Source organism: Eutrigla gurnardus, assembly GCF_963514095.1.
Source record: "Eutrigla gurnardus genome assembly, chromosome: 19".
Classification (NCBI taxonomy): domain Eukaryota; kingdom Metazoa; phylum Chordata; class Actinopteri; order Perciformes; family Triglidae; genus Eutrigla; species Eutrigla gurnardus.
In genome coordinates, this window is record NC_139930.1 from 22,094,984 (window position 1) to 22,119,544 (window position 24,561).

The 24,561-nt window shown below is 42.9% G+C and overlaps 3 protein-coding genes across 6 annotated transcripts; 1 reads left to right on the top strand and 2 right to left on the bottom strand.

Annotated features, from left to right (window-relative positions):
- Nucleotides 1-712: 712 nt before the first annotated feature.
- On the bottom strand, nucleotides 713-13,703 carry hip1r (huntingtin interacting protein 1 related). The gene is made up of 33 exons (XM_084035867.1): nucleotides 13,379-13,703; nucleotides 13,015-13,078; nucleotides 12,627-12,769; nucleotides 12,467-12,523; nucleotides 12,099-12,179; nucleotides 11,941-12,017; nucleotides 11,792-11,853; nucleotides 11,282-11,422; nucleotides 10,902-10,959; nucleotides 10,741-10,816; nucleotides 10,145-10,267; nucleotides 9,937-10,059; nucleotides 9,287-9,470; nucleotides 9,121-9,209; nucleotides 8,891-9,007; nucleotides 8,671-8,772; nucleotides 7,946-8,140; nucleotides 7,390-7,500; nucleotides 7,115-7,309; nucleotides 6,882-7,029; nucleotides 6,534-6,620; nucleotides 6,208-6,315; nucleotides 5,989-6,125; nucleotides 5,343-5,453; nucleotides 5,191-5,249; nucleotides 5,064-5,094; nucleotides 4,912-4,974; nucleotides 4,402-4,502; nucleotides 4,214-4,319; nucleotides 2,519-2,642; nucleotides 2,314-2,375; nucleotides 1,275-2,036; nucleotides 713-1,178 (listed from the first exon to the last, which is right to left on the bottom strand). Exons 1-33 carry the CDS (start codon nucleotides 13,457-13,459, stop codon nucleotides 1,143-1,145), a joined length of 4,014 nt encoding a protein of 1,337 aa, XP_083891993.1. The 5' UTR covers nucleotides 13,460-13,703; the 3' UTR covers nucleotides 713-1,142.
- Nucleotides 13,704-13,733: 30 nt separating this feature from the next.
- Nucleotides 13,734-19,619, bottom strand: ccdc62 (coiled-coil domain containing 62). 3 transcript variants are annotated; one of them, XM_084035868.1, is made up of 14 exons: nucleotides 19,306-19,619; nucleotides 19,149-19,198; nucleotides 19,004-19,038; nucleotides 18,810-18,923; nucleotides 18,468-18,660; nucleotides 18,149-18,315; nucleotides 17,638-17,739; nucleotides 17,357-17,528; nucleotides 17,016-17,117; nucleotides 16,281-16,369; nucleotides 15,324-15,424; nucleotides 15,081-15,240; nucleotides 14,389-14,646; nucleotides 13,734-14,213 (listed from the first exon to the last, which is right to left on the bottom strand). In XM_084035868.1, exons 1-14 carry the CDS (start codon nucleotides 19,338-19,340, stop codon nucleotides 14,154-14,156), a joined length of 1,638 nt encoding a protein of 545 aa, XP_083891994.1. In that variant the 5' UTR covers nucleotides 19,341-19,619; the 3' UTR covers nucleotides 13,734-14,153. The 3 variants fall into 3 exon arrangements, with proteins under 3 accessions (XP_083891994.1, XP_083891995.1, XP_083891996.1); XM_084035869.1 differs by lacking the exon at nucleotides 19,004-19,038; XM_084035870.1 differs by lacking the exons at nucleotides 19,149-19,198; nucleotides 19,306-19,619 and having other exon boundaries at nucleotides 18,810-18,919; nucleotides 19,004-19,025.
- Nucleotides 19,620-20,023: 404 nt separating this feature from the next.
- Nucleotides 20,024-24,463, top strand: denr (density-regulated protein). Of its 2 annotated transcripts, none has more exons than XM_084035765.1 (8): nucleotides 20,024-20,183; nucleotides 21,205-21,314; nucleotides 21,910-21,929; nucleotides 22,180-22,262; nucleotides 22,476-22,567; nucleotides 23,358-23,474; nucleotides 23,565-23,704; nucleotides 24,133-24,463. In XM_084035765.1, exons 2-8 carry the CDS (start codon nucleotides 21,215-21,217, stop codon nucleotides 24,175-24,177), a joined length of 597 nt encoding a protein of 198 aa, XP_083891891.1. In that variant the 5' UTR covers nucleotides 20,024-20,183; nucleotides 21,205-21,214; the 3' UTR covers nucleotides 24,178-24,463. The 2 variants fall into 2 exon arrangements, with proteins under 2 accessions (XP_083891891.1, XP_083891892.1); XM_084035766.1 differs by having other exon boundaries at nucleotides 20,029-20,122.
- The last annotated feature ends 98 nt before the right edge of the window (nucleotides 24,464-24,561 follow it).

Below are 24,561 nucleotides of genomic sequence, written 5' to 3' on the forward strand. Positions count from 1 at the left end.
ATACATTTAATCAAGTACTTTAACGCCAGGTTTCTGTACTTAACACCTTTGATCCAAGACATTACAGAGACAAATATTTCAGTTGTTACTCCACAACAATTATATGACAGCAGGACTTATTTTACACATTGAGATTTTAAATGAAAACTTATAATTATTAAAGCAATGCAATTCAAACATGGAGGCCTAACTGTCGAGATTTCTGTCACTCAGATTTAACTTTTTGAAGCTATCCTCAAGTCTACTCACCTTTATTTTGAAGGTAATATATGTGTAATTCCGGTCTCTGTGTCGCCAACCTTCTTCTGACTTGACGCAGCTCCATTTGGTTCCTACGGGAGACAGCAGTGGCCACTTCCATAGCGGTGAGATTGCAATTTGCAGTGCGCATGACAGAAATAACAGCCAGAAGAGGGCGCTGTGAGGATACATTACAGCATGAAGACACCTTCACTGGTGAGGAGGAGGTACTCAAATCATTTACTTTAGTAAAAGTACTAATACCCAGAGGTGTCAAAAGTAGTATATATATACTTGTGTTAAAAAAAGGAGTAAAATCAGGTGTTCTAAAGTTGTGAGCAGATGTAATAATATTTTAAAGAAGTTAGTGAAAAAAGGAAGGAAGGAAGCTACAATAAGTTCCTTCTACTGTCCGGATATCTTCTGTTGGACCAAAGAAGGCTGAAAAATACACGATAAAATGACAACTGAGTAGCTTTTCAGGAAGTTTAATAAGCTTTAATAAGACCAAAGATTTACACGCTGTGGCTTCATCGTTCTGAATCTTACATCCTGCCTCATAAGTCAGTTTAACATTTAAGCAATGTGGCTAGTGGGACAAATATTCCAGAGGATACATGCCGTTTGATTCTGCCTCCAATGATTTCAGGAGTTTTAATAAATCAACTCTGCCTCCAACAGAAATCAGAAACACAATATAGGCTTCGGTGCAATTACAAATATAAATGGGAAAATATTATTTGCACATTTAACAGATCATTTTTCTTTTAAGCGCCAACAACCTTTTTTTTTTTTATACAAAGCCTGAGATAAAGTAAGATTTAAAATCAGGGTTTTTAACATATGAAAGGATATTACTATTTCCGGTGATTGTTGAGTAAAATGTCTTCTTCGGGCAGGCTTCAGGACTCTCCTGTTCCAGTTTCACCTCGTTTGAACTGAAATTAAAAAAAAAATAAAAAGACTCATTATGCATTATGTATGTATGTATGATAATGAACGTCCTGCTCCAGTTGATGGGTTTCACCACTTACCGCGTTCTTCAGCAGGTTTCCAGATTTGGTGAAGATGTTGGATCTCCTGGAGGCCGGTTTGACGGTGTCCGAGTGGTTCTCCGGGTTCGCCCGGGACAGAGAAGGTGAATTAGGCCGGGAGCCGCTGGAGGTGTTTGTTGGGGGCTCCAACAGCGAGGAAGACGGAGGATTTAGGTACGTTTGGGTTGGCGAGTAAGGCTGGGAGGGTGTGTAGCTTTGAGAGGAAGTGGTAGTTAGGGACGGGGTGTAGGTCTGAGATTGGGTGTAGGTCAGAGAAGGGGTGTAACTCTGAGACGGGGTGTAGGTCTGAGATGGGGTGTAGGTCTGAGATGGGGTGTAGGTCTGAGAGGGGGTGTAGCTTTCAGATGACATGGTAGTGAGGGACGGGGTGTAGGTCTGAGACGGGGTGTAGGTCTGAGATGGAGTATAGGTCTGAGATGGAGTATAGGTCTGAGACGGGGTGTAGGTCTGAGACGGGGTGTAGGTCTGAGATGGAGTGTAGGTCTGAGGCTGCGGCTGAAGCTGCGGTGCAAAGGGATTGCCCGGCCCGTAGGTCTGGGTGTTCAGGGGTTGCGTCTCTGGGAAGGACTGAGGTGCTGGCGTGGAGCTCAGCAGAGTGGGCGGCGGCGGCGGCGGGAAGCCATCGTCCTCGTCCTCGGCGTCCACGCCCACGGAGGCGTCGAGCTCGTAGTGCCTCTTCCTCAGCCCCCCCAGACGGACTCGCTCCTGCTCCAGCTGGCTCTCCAGCTGCAGCACCTTCACCTGAGATATCCAGAGAGAACAAACAGCATCAGAAAAACACCAGCGGGGGACGAAGTACTCAGATCCTCTACTTCAGGAAAAGTACTTATACCACACTGTGAAAACACTCTGTTACAAGTAAAAGTCCTGCATTGAAAAGCTCGTAACCCTGAAAAGAAGTGGACAGAGACAATTTCAGGGTCGCTAGCACTTTCACGAACAAAGTTAAAAACGTCACTTAGTTAAATTCCACCTGTGAAAAACGCAGAAAACAAGTAGATGAAAGTTCTGGACTCACCTGAGCTTCCATCTCCTCTGTTTTCAGTTTGATCAGAGACAAGCCAGAGAAGTCCATCACACCTGTGAAGAATCACAGAGTTAAAGCTGCGGCTCCACCAATGGGAACATTTTTACACGATCGCCGGACTTTTCGTCCGATACCACCAGCACGTCGTCTACGAGATGGATTGACAAAAAACAAATCTCCTGGCTCCTTCTCTCACCCTGGTCCGAGATCTTCTGCTGCCCGTGTTTGGTGGAGGTGACGACCACGGCCGCCATGTCGTTGACATGCCTCGAGGCGTGCTTCAGCGTGTGCAGCTTCTTGTTGCCGCGGTCGGCCTTCACCTGAAATCAGAGTGAATTACGGGACAGAATCAGAACTGAAGGAGCCTCTTGGGGGAGAGGTTAAAAAAACCTCAAGCAAGTCCCGTCGCCTACGACAAAGCTTTCAGAGATTACCAGAACCAGGACCAGGACCCAGACCACTGAGAACCTTCACAGATACTGAGAATCACAGCAGCATTTAAGAATGGTTACACCACAAGGGTAGGATGGTCAGCAGGGGAGAATAGGACGAGACGGGGGGAGGATTGGACCAGGTCTAGGTAGAAGACCACCAGATCTGAGTAGAATAGGTAAAGAAACTGAGTAGAATAGGAATAGAAGCAGATCTGGGTAGAATAGGACTAAATCTGAGCAGAATAGGACTAAATCTGGGTAGAAAAGGAACAAATCTGGGTAGAATGGGACTAAATCTGGGTAGAATAGGACTAAATCTGAGCAGAATAGGACTAAATCTGGGTAGAATAGGACTAAAACTGGGTAGAATAGGAACAAATCTGGGTAGAATAGGACTAAATCTGGGTAGAATAGGACTAAATCTGGGTAGAATAGGAACAAATCTGGGTAGAATAGGACTAAATCTGGATAGAATAGGACTAAATCTGGATAGAATAGGACTAAATCTGGGTAGAATAGGAACAAATCTGGGTAGAATAGGACTAAATCTGGATAGAATAGGACTAAATCTGGGTAGAATAGGACCAGATCTGGGTAGACTAGGAACAAATCTGGGTAGACTAGGAACAAATCTGGGTAGACTAGGAACAAATCTGGGTAGAATAGGACTAAATCTGGATAGAATAGGACTAAATCTGGGTAGAATAGGACTAAATCTGGGTAGAATAGGACCAGATCTGGGTAGACTAGGAACAAATCTGGGTAGACTAGGAACAAATCTGGGTAGACTAGGAACAAATCTGGGTAGACTAGGAACAAATCTGGGTAGAATAGAACTAAATCTGGGTAGAATAGGACCAGATCTGGGTAGACTAGGAACAAATCTGGGTAGACTAGGAACAAATCTGGGTAGACTAGGAACAAATCTGGGTAGAATAGAACTAAATCTGGGTAGACTAGGAACAAATCTGGGTAGACTAGGAACAAATCTGGGTAGACTAGGAACAAATCTGGGTAGAATAGAACTAAATCTGGGTAGAATAGGACTAAACCTGGGTAGAATAGGACTAAATCTGGGTAGAATAGGACCAGATCTGGGTAGAATAGAACCAGTGATTTGAAATTAAACTTCCTAGAAGGTGAGACGGTAAATGTCTCTTTGGTGGAAGTGCAAACAACTCGTGCTCATCTGAAATGTGAAAACATTTTGTTAGAAGCCACATTATGACAACATATGTTAAAAGTCCCATAAAATAAACCTAAAACTACTCAAGTAAAGTTCTAGTACTTCATAGTTACTTGATCTCGTCACCCTCACGCTTGTGGACGTGGATCTGGTTCCCATTTACGCTCATTGTTACACAGCAGCAACATTTGTGGTGAAAGACTGCTTTAAATACCTGTAGAGTGACCAGACAGTTTCTCAAACCAGCAGGTGCTTTGACTGTAACTGGTACCTTTGAGGCAGCGACCAGCTGAGCCGTGCTCCCGGCGATCTCGTGTGAACACGCGATGAGCTCCTCGTACGTTCCATTCTCACCCACGACCCGGTCGGCTGAGTCCCTGGCAGCAAGGAGGGAAGTCCACGTCACAGTTTGCTCGTCGGGACACGTGACTGATAATCACCATGTGTTTGGATACTTACAGCAGCTGCGTGGCGCCCCAGCCCACGGCTTTAGAGGCGGAGATGAGTCCTTCTGTCCAGCGGGAGTTTTTGGCATAAAACTCTTTGATAGACGCCGCCCCCTACAGGAAGGACAAACACAAACGCGTCGGCACAAGCAGCGCTGAACTGTTGGAACTTTTTAATAGCACATAATGCAAATAATATCTTTCTCGTGGTCATACATGTCAAAGAATCAAGGCAAATCTGTTATTATTTATTAAGTACGTGAACTTATTGACATATGACTTTATTGGTGCTTTACAGCAAAAACTGTACTTTTATTCCCTTTGTTGCATTTGGGTCGATATCATGCCAATTGCATTCATATTTAATAATACATTTTATTGTAAAATAATTTATTCTATTCAGTTTTTTTTATTTCTTATTCCTAAAACAAAATCATTCATTAATACGGAAAGCACTTTGGATTGTAAAAGAAGTACTGTAAGTGCGTCTAGATTCTTTGAAGGAGAAGTTTCGGAGACTCACCCTGCCTCCTTCCACGATGTCTTTCTGCAGGTCAGTAGCCGCCGTCACCAGCATGTGAACGGCCTGGAGAGGAAAGGACGCCGAGTGAAAAGCCAATCACAGAAGGTCACAGAAAAGTATTTTTCAAAAAAAGTCGGAGACAGATTTCTCACCTTCATCAGACCTGAACAGGATCCCAGGATGCTGAGGTGAAACGGGACAACAACGCCACACAGATTACAGGTAAGAAGGAGACGCAGAGAAGCTCAGATTAACTGTTTCATGCAGGATTCATCTCACCTCTGGTTGACCTCCAACTTGATGCCAGAAGTGTCTCTCTTTGCCTGATTCAGGATCTCCTGAGAAGCAAACGTTTAACAACAGGAATGTTTAGTGTCCACAGGTGTGTGTGTGTGTGTGTGTGTGTGTGTGTGTGTGTGTGTCCTCCTTACATCCATTCGCAGCACAGCCTCTTCGATGGCGGTCGACGTAGCGATCATCTCTTTGTCCACCATGTCTCCCAGCTCCTCTTTTCGCACGTCCTGTCCTTTTGGACGCAGATCCTGAACATCAATCATACAACGTATCAACAGGGTTCCCGCTCTAATTCATGCGTCAGATTCCCGGACTTTTCCCTGATTTTCACCGACTAAAAAGCTGAATTTCCATGACCTATAATGAAGGTAGAAACAGGCCATCTTTGTGTTGGGAAGAAGAAGAAAACAGCCACAGGTTTAACCCATTTACTTGTGAGCTTTAAGTACTTTTACACATTAAGTGTATTTTGATGCTCATACTTAAAAAAAAGTACACAATTTTGAATACGTGACTTTTACGTTTAACAAAATATTTCTACACTATAGTATTACTACTTTATTACCAAGTATTGTTTGTAAAGACATCATTAAAGTAGGAAAAATAAACAGAATACATTAAAATATGTGTCTTGGGGATGAGAGAGAATGACAGACGTGGGTGAAATAAATATGAGAGAGGAAATAAAGTGCTAACACGCTACGCTAAGACAGGGAACAGTAAACCATGAGACATGGAGACGTTAGTGCATGTTGATGTTAGCATGGTGAACTCTGAACTCACCTGTCCCAACGCCAGGATGTGCTGGACAGCGTAGCGCACCGCGGAGGGATCTGCTCTCGGCAAACTGGCCTGAAGCTTCAGATCCTTCAAGAACTGAAGGCAGTGATTGGCACAGTCCCGACAGGTGTCGGTCAGACCTGCGAGGGGCAAAGACACGGGAGCATCTCAGGTCAGGTACGGGTCTCCAACAGTCACGGCGTGAATGTTACGCTCTCTTACGGTCGGCCTGGTCGGTGGGAGCCGAGTGGGAAGTCGCTGATCCGTTCACAATGGTGTCGGCAGCGAGATGAGAGAACTGTGTGACCGCTCTCAGCAAACCGCTGGCATCTAAACACAACCGGAGGAATTCAACAAAAGTACATTTACTTGTACTTAAGCAGAGGCGTCAAAAGTACAGACATTCTGAACTCAAGTAGAGTGTGTTATTAGTACTTTGACTGAGGACCTGAATACTCATTCCATCACTGTGGAGGAGCCTTAGACACACATCAAGATAAATACACTTTATATTATTATTATTATAATTCAAACCCTAAGTCACTCACCGCTCATGTTTCCCAGGTAGACGACGTGGCTCTGCTGCATTTTGTCGATAGAAGTCAGAGTGATTTCAGCTCGATTCACCAAATAATCTGAAAAAGAGCAAAAAAAAAAAACGATTTTCTTTAACCTTCCCTATTTAGCATTATAAGCAATTGATTATGAATTCAGTACTTTTGACTGTTGCTTTCTAGTTTTGCTTGTTTTTTTTATATTGTATTTTGGATGTTCCCTCTCGTTCCTCAAAACTACAAAACAACAATTTAAAGACACCAATCTGGACTTCTCCCACTATTTTCTGACATTTAATAGAGATAATAAAAAACTAGGGGGAGAAGCGACGGGGGTTTTACCGGGTGAGCTGATGCAGCTGACATGTATGGGGTCGTCCAGTTTGGCCACAGCGTCCAGTATGATGCCCTCCGCCTCCACCACAGCACACTGCAGCAGACAGAACTGCTCCTCCTGCAGCTTGTGGGTCAGCTCTCCTTCACGACAGGCCTGACGTAAATACACATCATTACTAACCGCTCTGAAATTCACACACCGGCTTCCCCGTGCAGCTCGTAATGTGTGTGAGCCGCACCTGTTGCTGCAACTGAGCGTGGAGGCTTCCCAGCTCCATGCTGCTCCTCTGCCTCTCCTGCTCCAGGGAGCCCTGGTGGAGCTGAGCTTGCTGCCTGAGGGAGTTCAGCTCGGCCTCCTGCTCCCTCACGGAGCGCAGCAGCACCTCCCTCTCCGCCTGCAGCCCCGCCAGTGAGCTGCTCAGCTGGCTGCCGCTCTGGGGAGCAAAGCATGCACCGATTATTGGGTTATTCGCTTGTAGACGTGATAAAAAAGTGAAACTTGACACGTTCTTACCACTTCTTTGCTCTGCAGGGCGCCGTTTGCACGACCGAGCTCTGCTCGCGTCGAGTCCAGCTCCCGTCTCAGCCTGTCGATCTCCAGCTTCTGCTCTGCATTGATGGCAAGCTTTGGAGAGGCAAGTTTAATTTTTATTAGCTTCTTTCAACAAAGAGGCAAGAGCTTTACGAAAGACATTAAGAAAAAGGTATTAAGATGAAATGCAAACTGGAACGCAAGGCACACAAATAGGATTCAAAGAGAGTAAAATAACAACAAATTACACTTTAATTTAATCATACAAAATAAAGAGAAGATAGGTTAAAATTTAATTAAACCGCGTACACCGGTTAATAAGAATTACAGCACAGCAGTGAGAAAAATGTATTATTAGTCATTAATTTAATTTAATTTAGTAGAGGCAGTGGTCCATAGAAAAGTTTTCTGAGAGTTTGTTCCAGATATGTGGAGCATAACCACCGAATGGCTCTGGGAACAGTAAGCAGACCTGAACCAGACTACGTGAGAGGTCTGGACGGAGAGCTTCGTTTTCTAAGTTGTGACGAGTCGGTACCTGCTGCTGCAGCTGAGCTCTCAGAGCCTCCAGCTCTCGGAGGAGCCGGTCTCTCTCCTGGTCCATGGAGCCGTGCTGCTGCTGAGCCTGCTGTTTCAGCAAGGAGAGCTCCATGTCTCGGTCTCTGGCGGAGCGCAGCAGCACATCGCGCTCCGCATGCAGGGCCGCCAGGCTGCCGCTCACCTGAGATCCTTCCTGAAGACAACACCAAACACAAAGTGGATATATGAAGATACGATGAATCACTGAACAAAGCTGCACTTGTTTGCTTTGTGGCTTTTTATGGCTTTGACTGCTTCATTCTGGGATAAAACATCACAACAAGTCTCCAGCATTGTTTCGTTAACTGATCAGCATGAAATATTGCACAATAGAACCTCACCTGCAGCCATAAGGGAACTTAGCTTGATTAAAATACAGTCTAAAATGAGCAAAATCATGATTTGCATTTGCCAACTTCTGGTACTAATTTTCCAGTTCTGGGAGCTACAGATATTTCAGTCAGTAGCAAACAAGTTGAACCCTAAAATATAAAGATTGGATTATGTTCCTAGAATTTGTCTAAACCGTTTCCTGATGGTGGCGCTAGAGGATTTGTTGGAACAGCTTTACTGAGTCTTTTTCCTTGGTGCGATTCTTGATTTCCACCATTCAAACTAAGCCGTCGCATCTTTCATGCTTCTAATAATAGTTTGTTTTTGTTGTTATTCCACATTCAGCCTCACCATCTCTTTATTTGCCAGAGCACCGCGGAGATGGACCAGCTCTGCTCTTTGATCCAGTAGTTCTTTGTTCAGGCGCTGAACATCCAGCTGCTGCTGATTCATCTGAGAAAGGAGACACTTGATCAATTCAAATGGCAGCCTTCGTCTTTCAACCCAAAAATCCCTCCGGTGGGAAAAACATGAGGTGGTCAGGAGGTGATAGTCGGTCAGAGGTTCTCACCATGTTTCTTTTCTCCTGCCGTAGATTTTCCAGCTCATTTTCCAGCTGCTGTTTGTTTCTCAGCAAATCGTCTTGACCATGTTTTGTACCGGACAGCAACTTTACAGTTTCTGCGTTCTGCACAAAACGCACAGGGAAGAAAAGAAGATCAGAGTGACTCAAGAAAACTTTAGCCATTTGGAGAAACACAGTGAAGGAAGGAGAGAAGCAACAATGGCAGGGCAGGTCACCTTCTTCATGAGGTCAGCGTGGCTGGTGATCAGCTCTGCATGCCTCTCTTTGAGCTGAGTGAAACGAACCTCCGCTGCCTGAGCTCGGTCTGTTGTCGAGAGGAAGACGCACAGTCAGAATCGGCTGCACTCTGGTTTCAGCCGGACGGGAACGCGTTTTACTCACGGTCGGCCTCCTTGAATCCGATCTGAGCCCCGACGTTGGCGACGTTGGCGCAACGCAGCGCTTCCACTTCCATCCGCAGGTGCTCGTTTTCCACCATGGCCATCTGCTTGTGGGTGCGCTGATCCTCCACCTCGGCCTCCAGGTGATTCACCTGAGCCCTCAACTCAGTTACACACCTCTGAGCCTGAGGAGAGGCAAGTGATTCAAAACAAATCTCTATATATCCATCTATATATATCACAACGTTTGTTTTCACAATAAGATGTAAGAGGCATTTCTCCCTTTGTGTTTCTTTTGATGTAATTAAACTGTTTGTACACTAGGGGGCAGTCACCTACATTGTGACTATTTATAGAGGATGGCTAATTGCGGCCAGGTGTGCTGCATGCCAGGAGAGTAAACAGTTTTTCGACCTTGAACTTGGCATCTGCAGGTCACGCCGTAACTATGGTAACTATGGTAATCTACCTAACGTGTTCTCATGATGCACCTGGATGCAGACAAGTATACGTGGAAACAATAAATGTAACGGAAAATAGAAACTTAAATACAAGCCTGGACCTTGTATGTGCGCTACAGCCACTGATACAACATGGATAATAATATACAATAATATACCCAAAATGACCGCCTGCTGCAACCAAGTTTACCTCCTTCTTGATGAGCTGTAGCTCGGGTTTGAGCGCCTCCAGCTCTCTCTTCAGACTCTCGTTCTCTGCTCCCCTCGGCTCCACCTCCACATCAGGGGCTCCCATCTGGTTGAGCATATAGTACTGCCACGAGAGGGGGGGGGGGGGGGAACGTTAGCCGCGACACCAGAAAGAGAGGTGGAAAACCTGCTTTTGTACTTGCACGTACCTGAGCTTCCCTGAACTCTGGCTGCTCCACTTCCTCTTCGTCGTGGCGCTCCTCGTTAGGCATCACCACCACCGGCCTCTTGTATTCACCCAAGGCAGCGGCGCGGAGGAAGTTCGGAGGACTCTGTGTTACACACAAGTACTGTGTTAAACTAAAAATGTGAGGTAGCTTTTTATTTTTGTGATACTTTCCCTCCACTACATCTCAGACGGATGCACATTTACTACGTTGATTATTTTAAATACAGAACATATGAAGAGATCATAAAATATGATGGTTTTAAGTAGTTTATAACACTTCAAGGTTCTGGCTTTTAAAATGTCCTAAAATTGTTAAAAATTTTAATTTATGTGTAATAATGATGAGGTTTGGAGGAAACAAACATGGGTCATTGTGACGCCATTTCTCACTATGTTTTTTAAAAAACTGCACAATCAATCTATAAATGGAGAAAATAATTAATAGATGATTAATGAAAACATTCATTGGTTTTACTTCAGAATGAGCTTCAGCACGACCAACTACAACAGTAAAATCCTGCTTTTACGTTCATACGGGAGTCATGATGATCTTAAGTAAATGAACTGAGTACTTACATCTGGAAGTTCTGGGATCTGGATGATGGTTTTAAAGAACTCGATTTCTCTGGCTCTGTCGAAGAACTGCGTGAGGCTGCAGAAGGAGACGCGGCGGTTTACAGACGGATACCGTAAGAGACATAAAAGAGTGTCTTCACCTCCTGATGCTGGTAACCTACCCGTTAAATAGATCACGGAACCGCTCTCGATGTCCAAGCAGAACATCTGGAGCAATGCCTAGAAACCAGAAGACAGAAGATTTATGAATGAAAAAATATATTTTTTTAATTTTAATTTTTTTGACCACAAGAGATTTGCTTTACAAAAAAATGAACACATTCAAACAAGACAATAAAAACACAGCAGGTGCCAAAATATATAAATAAATTAAAAGGGGTAATTAGGAATAAAAATACTAATTCATATAAAATAAAAATAGGAATCATAACTGAATGAGATTTAAAATAAGGCCTCATTAAACAAATAGGTTTTACAGCTGGCTCACAGAGGCTTCATCTAACACCGTTCGCTTTGAATGAATAGAAGGAAAACCACTCACGGCTGTGAAGTTTGAACATGGTCATGACACTGAAGTGGTAGAGGAAGCTGCAGTCCAGTATGAGGGGGATCAGAGGACTCAGCCTGCACTGTCCGGCGGCAGTCGTAGATTTGGCACCGTTGGCGTCCAGCTGACGCAGAACTTTGAACACAAAATCAAAGACAGAATCAAAGGAGTGTGGTGGCATTCTGCATGAAACCACACAACAAGTGTGTTTCACAGCCTGATCTGTCGTAGTCCCACACACACAGTTCTGCTGCCACAGATTCTCAGAGCATTAATCCGCCACTGAAAATAGTCCCCAACAAATGTGCTCTTTCCTCCTGTTTGTTTGATTAAAAAACTACATTGAGCAGCTGTTTGAGGAAATGACTCACTCTGGTTTTGGTATTTTCGTGAGATTAGGGGACAATAACAAAAATCTCATCATTTTTAAGAGATTTGCCATCATATGACAAAAAGGAAACGTGACTATGTACAGCAGAGAGAATCTCATCCATGTGGACTCACCCGTCTCCTCCATCTTCAGCCCAGCCTCCCAGTAATCCATGAGCTCCTGCGTCAAATCTAACCTACAATACATTAAAACCAAGCGTATGAAGCACTTTTAACTGCATCTTCCATGAGAAACAATGTAGTTCAGTGGGTTTAAAACGTACGCTTTGGTTACATCGTTTCCCGTTTCTCGGTCCAAAGTCTCGTCGCTGGCCTCCAGGTTGCCGGGGATCGCCTTGTGCTGTGGATTTAATTCGTAATTATCTGTCTGAGTTTGTCACATATCATAATATAAACCATAAAAAACAAATGTTAGTGTTACCTTTGCGTGGAAGTCCAATTTGAGGCAGAGGTACTTGGCTGACAAGGCGACAATGTGGCCGTATCGATCGTGCAAGTTTCCCTGGAATTCAAATCAAAAGTTGTCACTGATGTATTTGTTTATTTGCAATATTATACAAATTTATGAAGTTAGAGGAATATTCCCCTAGATGAAGAATGGGAAGATCCTTCCAATCTCCTCAAAAAAGAAGACCTTTATTTAAGAAGTCTAGCATTAAATTCTATTTATATCCATTTAAAACTATTGAATGCATATATTTACATTTTTTTATATTATGCTACATTATACTTCCACTTCAACTTTCACATAGTTGCATTGGTGCAGCACCTTCCACCTCTGCTACTCACCCAGAGGATGCCCATGTCTTTAACGTTGCGGCAGTATCTGTGAGAATCTCTGACAGCCTGTTGAACAGAGAGGAGGGACAGTGGAAAACATCAGGACAAAGAAAAGACGTAAACATGAAAAAAAGAAGAAGATCCAGGTGGTGCACAGATTCAAACCCACATTCCTGTGCCCGTCCCGGAGCAATTTGTGCAGCAGGTAGCAGAACTTCCAGCTGATCAACGCGTTGCTGGACAGCGGCAGGTTGAGGGCGTAGGACCAGTAGGTGGCGGCTCCACCTTCCTTGTGTGTTCCCAAGATGATATCTGCACATCTGTCAAGGAAACTCAGTCTGATGCACAGTGACCATCTTCATTCATGTTATGATGAGACTGAAATATCTCCACATTTCCTGCAGATTCACATTAGAATCCTCATGACTTCCCCTGACCTTCTCTATAGCGCCACCTGCAGCTCAAACCTTTAACTGTTTAGGGTTTTCTTTTTTTTCTAGCAGTAGGGCTGCGGATTAGTCAGTAAAACATTTTTTTTTTCATGTGAAAAAGGATACTGCGCACATATTTCTCTTTGGGAGGTGTTTCTCCAGAGACGAGAGTCTTGCTGATATTGTGGAGCTGAAAGAAAAAGAGACTCGACTCAGATAAAACACTTCAACTTTCCAAGTCATCAGGCTGCCACCGCGGAAATATACAAGACCGTAGATGTAAAACATTTAGATGAAGACATAAATGCTGTCATAATGTATTTTAATGGTGAGTTTCGCATTTGATTTTCTGGTTTTAAACAGCGGTCAATAAATATTCACCAACAAAAAAAAAATCACTTAACAGGTACAAACTAGAACATGGTGAATGAAAATGAACAAAACTACTCCTCTGATACCAAATGGTTTACTTTGAAGGATAAAACCGTACCTGTTGTTTTCCGAACTGCTCTTTCTCCGCAGCCAAAGCCTTTTCCGTCTTATTGTCGCTTTTATTCTTCGTTTTGCTCATGTTGTTACTGGAACTCAACCCGAACTAGATGTGAATCCGCAGAGATCCGGCTCCAGGTCTCAGCTCCTCGCCTGTGCTCCTGCGACTCCTTTAAATCGCTCCTTCACCTCGGAACATCGCAGTCTTCCTCAAAACAAAGCCGACCGACGAGTAAACAAAAGCCGTATCGCTTGTGCGTAAAAGCTCTCCAACTGCGTAAAAACGCGCAGCGGGAAGAATTTAAAACAAACTGCCAAATCAGTGCATTTATTCACAGGCAATAAAAAAACTGAAATGTAGTTTCCATATGAATGTTTTTTTATTTAATAAAAAAATAAAATCGACAGCGATCAACGTTTCCTCTTGAGGAATCTGTATGCAGTGAAACTGGAAAAACAATAGGAGACACACCACTGAACAGCCCTGTAGGACTGGTTCCACATCTCACCCTCTCCACACAATACAGCCATTTAAAAAGCTGAGACAGGGCTGTAAAAAGACATGGATGTATGTGCCACCACATAAAAAAATAAAATAATCAGGGTATAAAATATTACAAATCATGACATGAATGTATATTTATCAGTTCATCATTTCCCTGAGAGACGGTACAACCTAGCTGTGTGCATCTGTAGTGAAGTAACGCTGATTTTGAAGTTTAAAAACATGAAGTCACTTTGATAAATACTGAAGTTCACACTAAAACTTGCAAAAATCAAACCGTCCACATAGCTGGCTGCTGTCGAGGGCAGGATTTGGGTGGAGTTTCACTGGCCTGTTGGAGGAAAAACAATTCTTAACACACCCAAACTACAAGGAGAAGTTCAACCGAACACTTAACACCCTTGATGCCACACCCCACGGATACAACCGGAGAGAGAGCAGAGCTCAATGGACCTGCATTTATTATCACTCAAGAGGCCCAGCAGCATCGTGTCACTCCTCTATACCTTGTATGTGGAGGTGTTTGGGTGCTGCTGCTGCTGCTGCTGATGCTGCTGATGCTGCTGATGGTGGTGCTGATGGTGGAGAGGTGCCTGGCACTTCTGAGAGTAAAGTGTGTCAGTGGCCCCACAGTTCATAGCTGGCACACTGTTACTGTGAACGGAGCTGTGAGGTCTCGGGCTGCTGGGCTCTGAACCGACGAACCGCCTGGACTCGTCCAGCAGCAGCTGCTGCAGAGACCAGCTGGACAGCGGATCGTCGCCCTGGTGAGAGGAGGAGGGGGGGGGGGGCGGGGGGATTTAAATGATCAGCTTTTAGCTCAAAGAAGATTTTTGACATTTTGGGAAATGCTCTTATTTGCTTTCCTTGGATGGAGATGAGAAGATTGATACCACTCAGGTATGAAGTGACAGCTGTTAGCTTAGCTTACCTCCTTAGATTTTCTAGAACAATTGATTTTATCCTTCTTTTTCATGCGTTTTCCACATTAAATTATTTTCCAGGTTTTCCAGAACGTGTGGGATCGCTGAGTCCCGTAATTAAACCTGTTATATCTCTTTTTTTTAATCCGTACAAAAACTAAAGAAAAACAACATATAAAAGTGTTGTTGAGTGAGCGAGTGTATATTCTTTGGAGAGAGCCAGGCTAGAGAACAAATATGTCATTGTTTTTTCCTGTTCATCGTTTGCGTCTTACATCAATCGAGTGCGTCGTGAAGACTCCCAGGTCACCGCTGACGTTGGCGTGCAGGTTGGCAGCCGGCGGCGAGGCAGCATCATGTGGAGATCTGGAGTTCTTCGCTCCGAGCGATGAAAGTGAGCGGCCGTGTGGACAGACGCATCTTAACTCGTCCCGACTGAGACACAAACCAGGACAAATGATTCGGATCAACGCTGCTCCTCTCTATATCATCTAATACATGAACCAAGACTCGCTCACCTGCCAGGTAATCCCTGGCTGGTCTTCTCCCGCAGGGTTTCACGGGCACTTTCCAGGTTCAACTGCAGAAGCTGCAGGTCGTTCCGCTGATTCTCACACACCTGTAAAACACACAGACAGCATTGGGATTATTGATGTACTATTCAGACCGTCAGCTGCAAAACTTCCAGCGCTTAAAAGTCACAGCGAAGCATCAGTTCTGTGTCTCGACGTACATTCGAGTGAAACTAAATATAAATTTGATTTAAATTCAAATCGGTACCATCTATAACCCTACTTCAAAACATCTGAGCTATCCCTTTAAATAAGGAGGAGGGTGAGGAAGAAATTAATACATCAAACCACATTCTTTGGAAATGTAAACAGTTTTTTTGTCAACTGAAGTCCAAACACGCATGTCTGGCCCGTGATGTCACTCTGCTAGCTACATTAGGCAAGGCAAGGCAAGGCAACTTTATTTGTATAGCACATTTCATACACAAGGCAGACTCAAAGTGCTTCACATCATAAAACAAAGTGAGAAGAAAAAGAAAAAAAAAATTACACCACTGTTGCCATTTTACTCTGTAACTTTGTCTTGAATTCTCTATTTATTTGTTCCCATGAACTGCTTCAGCAACTGAATTTCCCCCACCGGCGATCAATAAAAGTTTATTTTAATCTTTAAAAACCCAAATTATTTAAAAATGTGATTAAAAAAGAATGTGATTATATACTTTCTTGTCACTGAGACCGGTAATGGACATGACTGTGACCCAGTGAAGAGGCTGCAGGAGCTCTCTGAGGTATGCTGTCCAACCAGAAAGACGTCTGACGTCGACGGTGTCAGCAGCAGGAATTAGGGAGGAGTGTCATCACTATTCTTTGGTTGCTGCATCTTCTAGCGTTCCTGTGAAGCTGAGGGGATTTATTTTTTTATTTTTCCCTCTGTGAGAGTTTACACATCAGACACCGTACCTGTCGAAGGCAGCGGAGCTCCGACATGGTGCGTTCCTGTTTGGAGCGAGCCAGTTCCAGCAGCTCGTCTCTCCAGCTGTCTCCCTCCCCTGGTGACAAACATGAAATGTGCTGCTCTTATCTCAACAGGAACAGTTGTTTCTCAGGCTGCATAACGGCGACCGCACAGATCAAAATCTAGAGACTGCAGAGATAAAGCAGGATTCTAGAGACACGGTCCTTATCTCCACATATCCTTTTCACTGCACTCGCCGACGAGTGTCGTGCTGAAATGATTAGCAAGTCTAACAATCGTTTAATCGTACGACTCTTTCATTAATAATAAAATACCAAATTCTTTGTTTGGCTTTTTACTGTTTTCAAGACTAACTTATTAATAAGAACAGCCACAAACATATTAATTGATAATGAAATGCTGTAGGCCTCATAAAATGTTAGTTAGTTAGTTCTATTTTACGTTTACCATCATTAAATATATATGATATGTGTTGTTTTTTTGCAGGGAAGTTTCTTTCCCCTGCAAAGGGCCAACATAGCAGCACCACGTACAATATTAAACAAAGGGGTTACAAAACGCACATAACTAATAAAACATGGAGAGAATAATAATCACAAAACACAAGAGACAGAAAGGAAAACAGAAGATTGGGTAAAATAACAGCTGTAAATATATTACAAGCAAATTTAAAAATACATATGCAGTAGATTAAAAGCCTGTCCTGCAGGTTAATGTACCTGACAAAGCCAGATCTCTACGAAGCAGCTGGAGCTCCTGTTTCAGACGGATGATCTCTTCTCTCTGAGTGCTGCTCTGTGTGACCTGCTGCTGCAGCTCCTCTGCAACCACAGGACACAGTGAGTCAGTGAGTCACAGAAATAGAGCCCCTAATAGCGACATAGCGAAGGTGTGTGAGTGGGGGCATATTTTGGATAATGTTTGGTGACTTTGTATGAAGCATACTGATGTCTTAACATGTTTAGATACATTTATTCCATGTTAACAGCGACTATAACGTTTTAAGAATTATTTCTCACTTCCAACACACCGTGTCCTGAATGTACTGCACTTTGTGTACCTTTCAGGTGCACAATCTCATGCCTGGCCTCTCTGCAGCGGTGTTTATTTTCCTCAGAGTCTCTCAGGAATTCCCCTTCCCGTGAGCGGCTCTCTGTTAGCGACGTCTCCAGATCTTTGAGGCGCCCTTTGAGGTCGGCAACGTGTCCAGAGGCCTCGGTCACATCTTTGTCCTGATGGAGGGCGGGTAAAAACATCACATTGACCAACTAGCAGGATATTAGAAAAACCGATCACATGTTCAAGGAAGTTGCAACAAAATAATAGGGAATTGAATTGAACCTTGAGTTTGAGCATGGAGCTCAGTTCTTCCTCCCTGACCTGCAGAGAGCCGACTTGAGTGGACAGAGCCATGACGGTGGAGTTCAGACTTTGGTTCTTCTCCTAAGAGGCACCACAGACACATAAAACTCAAAGCACAGACACCAAGTCCTGCTTTCTACTGAGTATGAGAAGAATAACTTCAAAACAATATTTTAATGCACGCGATAACACATGTTTAATAATTCATTCTTATCCGCCTACATAAAAATATACACATTACAAGGCTATGCCAACATATCCCATAAAACGACTATCAAGTATTATGTGGCTTTAATTTTCTTGTACATTTTTGATTATGTACAATATAACCAGCCTTTGACTAGCATCACATTTATTCGGTAAAGGTTTATTAAAAACATCAAATCTTTCCGCCGTGATCACTCCTGGTGCTATTCTTCATTCAAGATGTGACCATGTTTTTTTTCTTGTATATAGAGGATATAAATGTGCATAAATGTTTTCATTGTACCTCAAAGTCTTGACATTTTTTACCAGCGTCCTGCTGTTTCTGTTCAAGCTCACAGAGCTGCCGTTGGACTACGCCGAGCTCCTTCTTCACCTCTGCCTCCCTGGTTTCCGCCACCCACACACGTTTGGTCAGGACTCTGATCACCTCGTTACGCTTCTGCAACTCATCTGCACAGACAATTAATTAACTGGACATTAGTTGATAGACAAACACAAGTAAAATGTGCATGCTAAAAGTTATAAAACTCACTACTATGCTACACACAGCGAAAGAGGACTGGTTCCGTACGACGTCAAAGAAGATATCCTTTCGTTCTCACCGTCCAAACGGGCGCACCTCTGCTCCAAGGCGAGCACCTTCTGGCGGTCTTGTTCCCAGGCGTGAAGCTGCTTGTGATGGGAGGCAGCCATGGTGTTCAACTCCCTGTCCCTGTCCTTCAACTCGGCAATCAGCAGCTGGAGCTCCCTCCTCTGCCTCAGGATGGTGGTGCCACTCGGGTCATTCACGGGTAACTTTTGCAAAGAGAGAGAGATGGGAAATGTCCCGATTAACAGAGCCTATTTAGGATATTTCCTCATTTGTGAATGTGTCAGATGTAGTGTGAAGCCGGCACATGAACTCATTGATTAACTCAAAGTGTGTGGGAAACATTTAATCTCACCTCAGTGTCCTGTGAGCTGGGGGGGTCTGCGGGGGGGCGTGGTCTACTTTTGGCCCACTGTGTTGCTCCGTCCATCTTGAAACCACTTAGGACAGAGGGATGACTTGTATCTTCCTGAAAAGTGGCACACACGTCACACTCAGACAACACGAATGCATTTTATTTCATGTGGATTCAACAGTGACGTCACTGACCTTTTTAACTGGAGTGCTGTGCCAGAGCTCAGTGTCTGAAAATGTAAGTGGATGTTGTTGGATGGTCGGAACAGCCCTTTACATTTCACACAAAATACTTTAATGGATTATTGTAGGTGAAAAAAATGATGGTGTGCATATTCACCATTTTGGATGGGAAACGATGCCGAGGCTCTTCCACTTGAGGGAGACAGTCTTTTCCATTCGTCCATCACATCATAAGTTAAACGCTAATATTACATTAATACCCAATTCCTTCGTGTTTTCTCTACAGTAAGCCCCCCTGTGTTATGTTATGTTACCTGCATTGTTGTCGCATTGAGCTTGTGGTGGACATCTCTTGCCCATAAGTCAGCTAACTTAAGTTAGACAGGCTAATGTTGACTACAAGTTACGTAAAAAAGTTAAACAAAACTCAGCAAAACGTACTGAGTAATTCGAGCCTTTGTAGCATTTTAGCGATAAAACGTCATTAAAATGCCGTTAGCTGGGTATATACATATCTAAAACAACCGTAATAGCTAGCTAGCTAACGTTAGTTTCATGAGTTTAACTTTTGGACGTAAATACGCAGAGTGGGAAAACAAGGATCGGACGGTGACGTCACGGCAACTGACACCCGCAGCTTGTTTCTTGCAATATTAAAATAATAAAGTCAAATTATGTAACTAAACTAACTACCTTTGTTGATAAAATTCATTGACCAAGCACACGAACGCCTATTAAATTTAAATTAATATTTTACTTCCGCATATGTAGACACAACCTTGAAATACTCAGCCCAGGAAGACGACAAAATGCCGTTAAATCTGTAATTAGATTTTATTGTCGTTGTTGCTTTGAAGGACTATCATTAAATCATAATAAAAATGTGCATACACATTGTCGGTAAAGTTTTATCTGGCTAAAATTTAATCTTATTGATTACTTTTTTTTTTTAGCATTTTATCAAACGGGTAAGTGTGGTGCGATGGTCCTCCGGTCACCAGGTGGCGCTGCTCCGCGTCGGTATTGCGCAGCCACTCCGACAACTAAATCAAGAAGCGCTTCTAGGCGTGCTCAAAGTACGCCAACTAAACCTGATTCAACAAGAATGATTTTCTAAAAGTCAAACTAACGGTAATAATAATGCGAGCGGATTTGCTGATGAGACATCGGTTTTAAGAGAATATTTCGCGGGGTATGTAACTCGAAATTCCTTCGTTCTTTATTCGGCTTATTTTAGCAGCGGAGCCTGCCCAGTTAGCGGTGCGTTAGCTTGTGTAGCATGCTAAGCTAAAGCCCCACTGAACTGGTGCTGGCGGTGACAGCTGGGGTGAGTCAACGGTTACCCGATGAATGAAACCACTCAGTTAAATTAGGGGTTATTTCACCGCCACTGTTATAGCGGCCGGGATAACTGTGATATTTAATGCATAGACATAATTATAACGAACATTTGTTGCTAGGAGGTGTTTCTGTTAAATAAAAACAGCCGCATGTATTAGCCAGCTAAAGCTAGTTATTTTTTGCTGACTTCTCCTAAGCAACCAAGCCAACTAGTAATTGCTCTCCACTGCTGTTGTGCGTTAAATTAACTTCCCTCCAGTCGGGGTAGACCCGCGATTCTTTTCAGTCCCCTAAAGTCCGTGTCACGATGTTGGCTCGTGTCACTGATCAGTGTTGGCCGGGCAGGCTAGCATGATGAAATGTTGGCAGGAGCCCTGTTCGCTCATGCCTGTCACACTAGAGTAAAGATAAACCTGGAGGCATTTTATTACTGTTTTTTTTAAGGTTGAGCTGTGGAGTGGAAACACTTCTCCTGAAGTTATATGGTTATTATTTACACTGACCTCCAGATGGGCGACAAATTAGAGGGGGAAAACAACATGAAGTGTCCTGTCAGGCCTCCTGAACAGCTTTAGTGCTCTGCCAAGTCTGAACTCTATTGATGCGATGAACAATTTATATCCACAAGATATTCCTCACTAATATGCACAATAGGGGTTGACCAATGTGGCTTTTTATGGGCCGAAACCCATTATTACTCATTTAGGAGAGCAATAACCAATATTGGAAACTGATATTTGTCTGCAGTAAAAAGTATCAAAAGGTTGGAGGCTGAAGCATTTTAGTTCTCATTTAACATGTTTTCTCATTTGATCCTCGTGTACTTGTACCCTGTGCATTAAAACGTGTTTGTTTATCCATCTTTTATCCAGATAATTTGTGATGGCTACTACTGAGATGGAATCTGGCTCTTTGGAAAGCAGACCCGAACATAGGACAGTTGTCACTGACAAGTCCCCACTGAAAGTACTTTACTGTGGAGGTACAGTATATAGATTTCTCTCAGTTTAACCTCTTCCCATAGTACCTTGCCATACTGTCTTGCTACATTATATACTATTAGCGATGAAATGATTAGTCAATTGACAGAAAAATAAGAATTTTTCATAGTGAGACGCCTCCAAAACACTCAATGATGCTTTTTTAAATTTCTTTTATCAATGGCAACTGAATATTTTGGGGTATCAAAAAAAGACATTTGAAAACATCACATTTGGCTTTTTGAAGTTGTGAAGGCCATTTAACTCATGATCAACTCTTATAGCCCTACATGATTGAGTAATGAGTATTAGCATTACTTAATCAAATATATTATTCTGTTGTATACTAGACTTATTGCTGTTTTCCACACCACTGCCTGGGATTTTGTCTTTTAATTGCCCTTGTCTACTCAACATTTTTACTTCTATTCTAGTTGTATATACCTCCTTTTATTTTTTACATCTCTATTTATCTGTAGTAATTTATGTCTTTGATCTGCTGCGACACCTGCATGTCTCCGCCAGATTATCTTATCCTTATATATGATGACGCCTTTCCAAAATGTGACAATGTTATTTTTTTTTGTTTCTTTCCAGTGTGCTCTTTGCCTACGGAGGTAAGTTTTATTATCAGACCAAATGCTTTATTGGACAGGTATATGTTGATTTGACTCTATTTTCAGTTTGTTCTCACATAGTTAAAGAACAGTTCCCAGGGAAAAATAGACATACAGCTAAATGTAGCATGACGGGTAACAAACACATACGTATTATGTGCATGCATTGCAGTGTATAAACACAAGTCAAGCTGTATATATATAAGCTGCTCTTTAATGTATAACTGACTCTACACCGTTGTGTCTGCAGTATTGTGAGTACATGCCCGAGCCAGCCAAATGTAGGCATTGGCTTGAGAAGAACTTTCCGGATGTATTTGCTAGGATGACTGTTGGTGAGTGCCATTTAAGATTGTAGCACATACATATATATGCATGCATGCTTGTGTGCATTCAAATTACACAACTATCTGATGGAGATTAACTATGAATGCTTCTGCTTGTTAGGTCATCATATCTAATGTTTTATATGGGGGTGGGGGGGGAGGGTTGGTCAGTCATCAGTTTTGGTTGGTTTTAATGTCTTCTCTCGTTTTTCCGAACTTCTGGCCCAGCAGCGAATGCACCCAAGCACGACCCCGGCACTGGAGAAGCTCCCCTTGTAGGCGAGGAGGAGGAGAAGAAGAAACAGAAGAGAGGTAAGTTGTCAAATGTTAGGACATTTTCTTATCCTGATCAACCGTATCAGGCTTGTTGTAGAGTGTGACGGTGTTAGTTATAGATTAAAATATAATTCCTAGGAAAGGTGTCCAATGTTTAATCCTGCCACAGTGTTGGAAAAACTCCCTCTTAGCTACAGGAATTAAATGTAGATGAGAGGAAGACCTTGGTGTGGGTCTTACTGAAGTGGGTCAGACCCTCATCGCCATGTGCAAGACTGGGTTTCGTATGCTTTCTGCATTCTGGTCTGGGGAGACGCTGAGATCTTACCTACTTGTAGGAGAATGTTGCTGGTCTGCAAATCTTCCACACACATTCTGCTGCTGCTTGGCAGGAGGACGTAATGCAGGGGTGTCGGAACTAATTTTAGTTTTAGTTTTTCTATTTTAGTTTGATCTCAAGTGGGCCGGACCAGTAAAACCATTGCCTAATAACCCATAGTTAACGACGCCTCCAAAATGTACCCTTTTCTCTTTGGTGCGTTCTGAGAACATTCACAAATAATGTTCATCTCAAGGGGTTATCCATAAATAAACTTCAAACTAATGAACAAGATTTATGTTGGCAAATTAATGTGTCAAAGCAAAGTCATTTTCATGGTTTAGTTGACATTTGAATGCAATGTTACCTGCTAACTTGAAATATTATAGTATCTAAAACCGGGTTTGATTTAATGAATCGAGTATTATCTGTCTGTATAAGATGTAGCCGTGTTGGTTAATTGTGTTGATTAGCACTATTAATCTGGTTTATTTTGTATTTTTTAAGGTGGAAGAGGTCAGATCAAACAGAAAAAGAAGACTGTGCCTCAGAAAGTCACGATAGCAAAAATCCCAAGAGCCAAGAAAAAATACGTCACAAGGGTGTGCGGCCTGGCAACATTTGGTGAGTTTGTGTTCTTCTCCACCTTGCTGTGATTCTTTCTCTGAATGTTTTATTCTTCTCATAACGTGACTCGTGTGTCGACTCTTGCAGACATCGAGCTCAAAGAGGCTCAGCGATTCTTTGCCCAGAAATTCTCCTGTGGTGCCTCAGTGACAGCGGAGGATGAAATAATCATTCAGGGAGATTTTACAGATGACATTATCGACGTCATTCAAGAGAAGTGGCCTGAGGTGAGCTGTCTGACATTTCAATGGATCATCATCTTTCCATCTTTGTACGTTGATGTACTCGTTTCTATTTTGCCCTCAACGTTTTTTTCACTGGATGAGGCGGAGCCTTGAATTAGTAATTTTTCAGAACCTCTCTGTACCACAGTGATGTCTGGCTTGATTACCATTTACTTATTATTAAGTGTCTCAAATCAGTCTTTAAACTTGAAACCGTTATTTTAAAGAGAGATATTTCCAGACAGATGAAACTGAGCGGGGCAAATATTTAATCGGGACAAATAAACTGTTGCTGTCCTTTTTTCCCCAAATATTGTCTTTGTAAAACAATTCCCCCCGGTTTTCAGCTCGCATGTCTTTCAGCGTCTGTGTATTTTTCATGGGACACTAATAAACAAATATTGAATTTGGTCACTCTTTGTCTTTTTCAGGTGGATGATGAAAGCATTGATGATCTGGGTGAAGTCAAGAAGTGAAGACCAAATATGCACTTTTACTGAAATGGATGTGACCTGTAACAACAACAACAACTTGGCCAAATGTACACATTAAGTCATTTTATACCTATTTTATTTACTGTTCATAAAAAGCTGCGGACTTGGCCACTCACTTGGCATTTTTCGTTTTCTCTTTTTTTTTTTTTTGTTATTAATAGCTGCTTTCTCTCGTTTGCCAAAGGTGTGGTACGACGCGAATCCCTCCCAAATGTTCTTCACTCAAGCAAAACTGTAGGCTAATAAATTTCAGTCTGCTTCGCCTGTATCCTCTTCTTTCAACGTTCTTTTTTGCTTTTGTTAAATGGGTGTCTATTTTTAAAAAGAAGGATCGTGAGGAAGAAGTCCCCTCAGTCACCAACATGG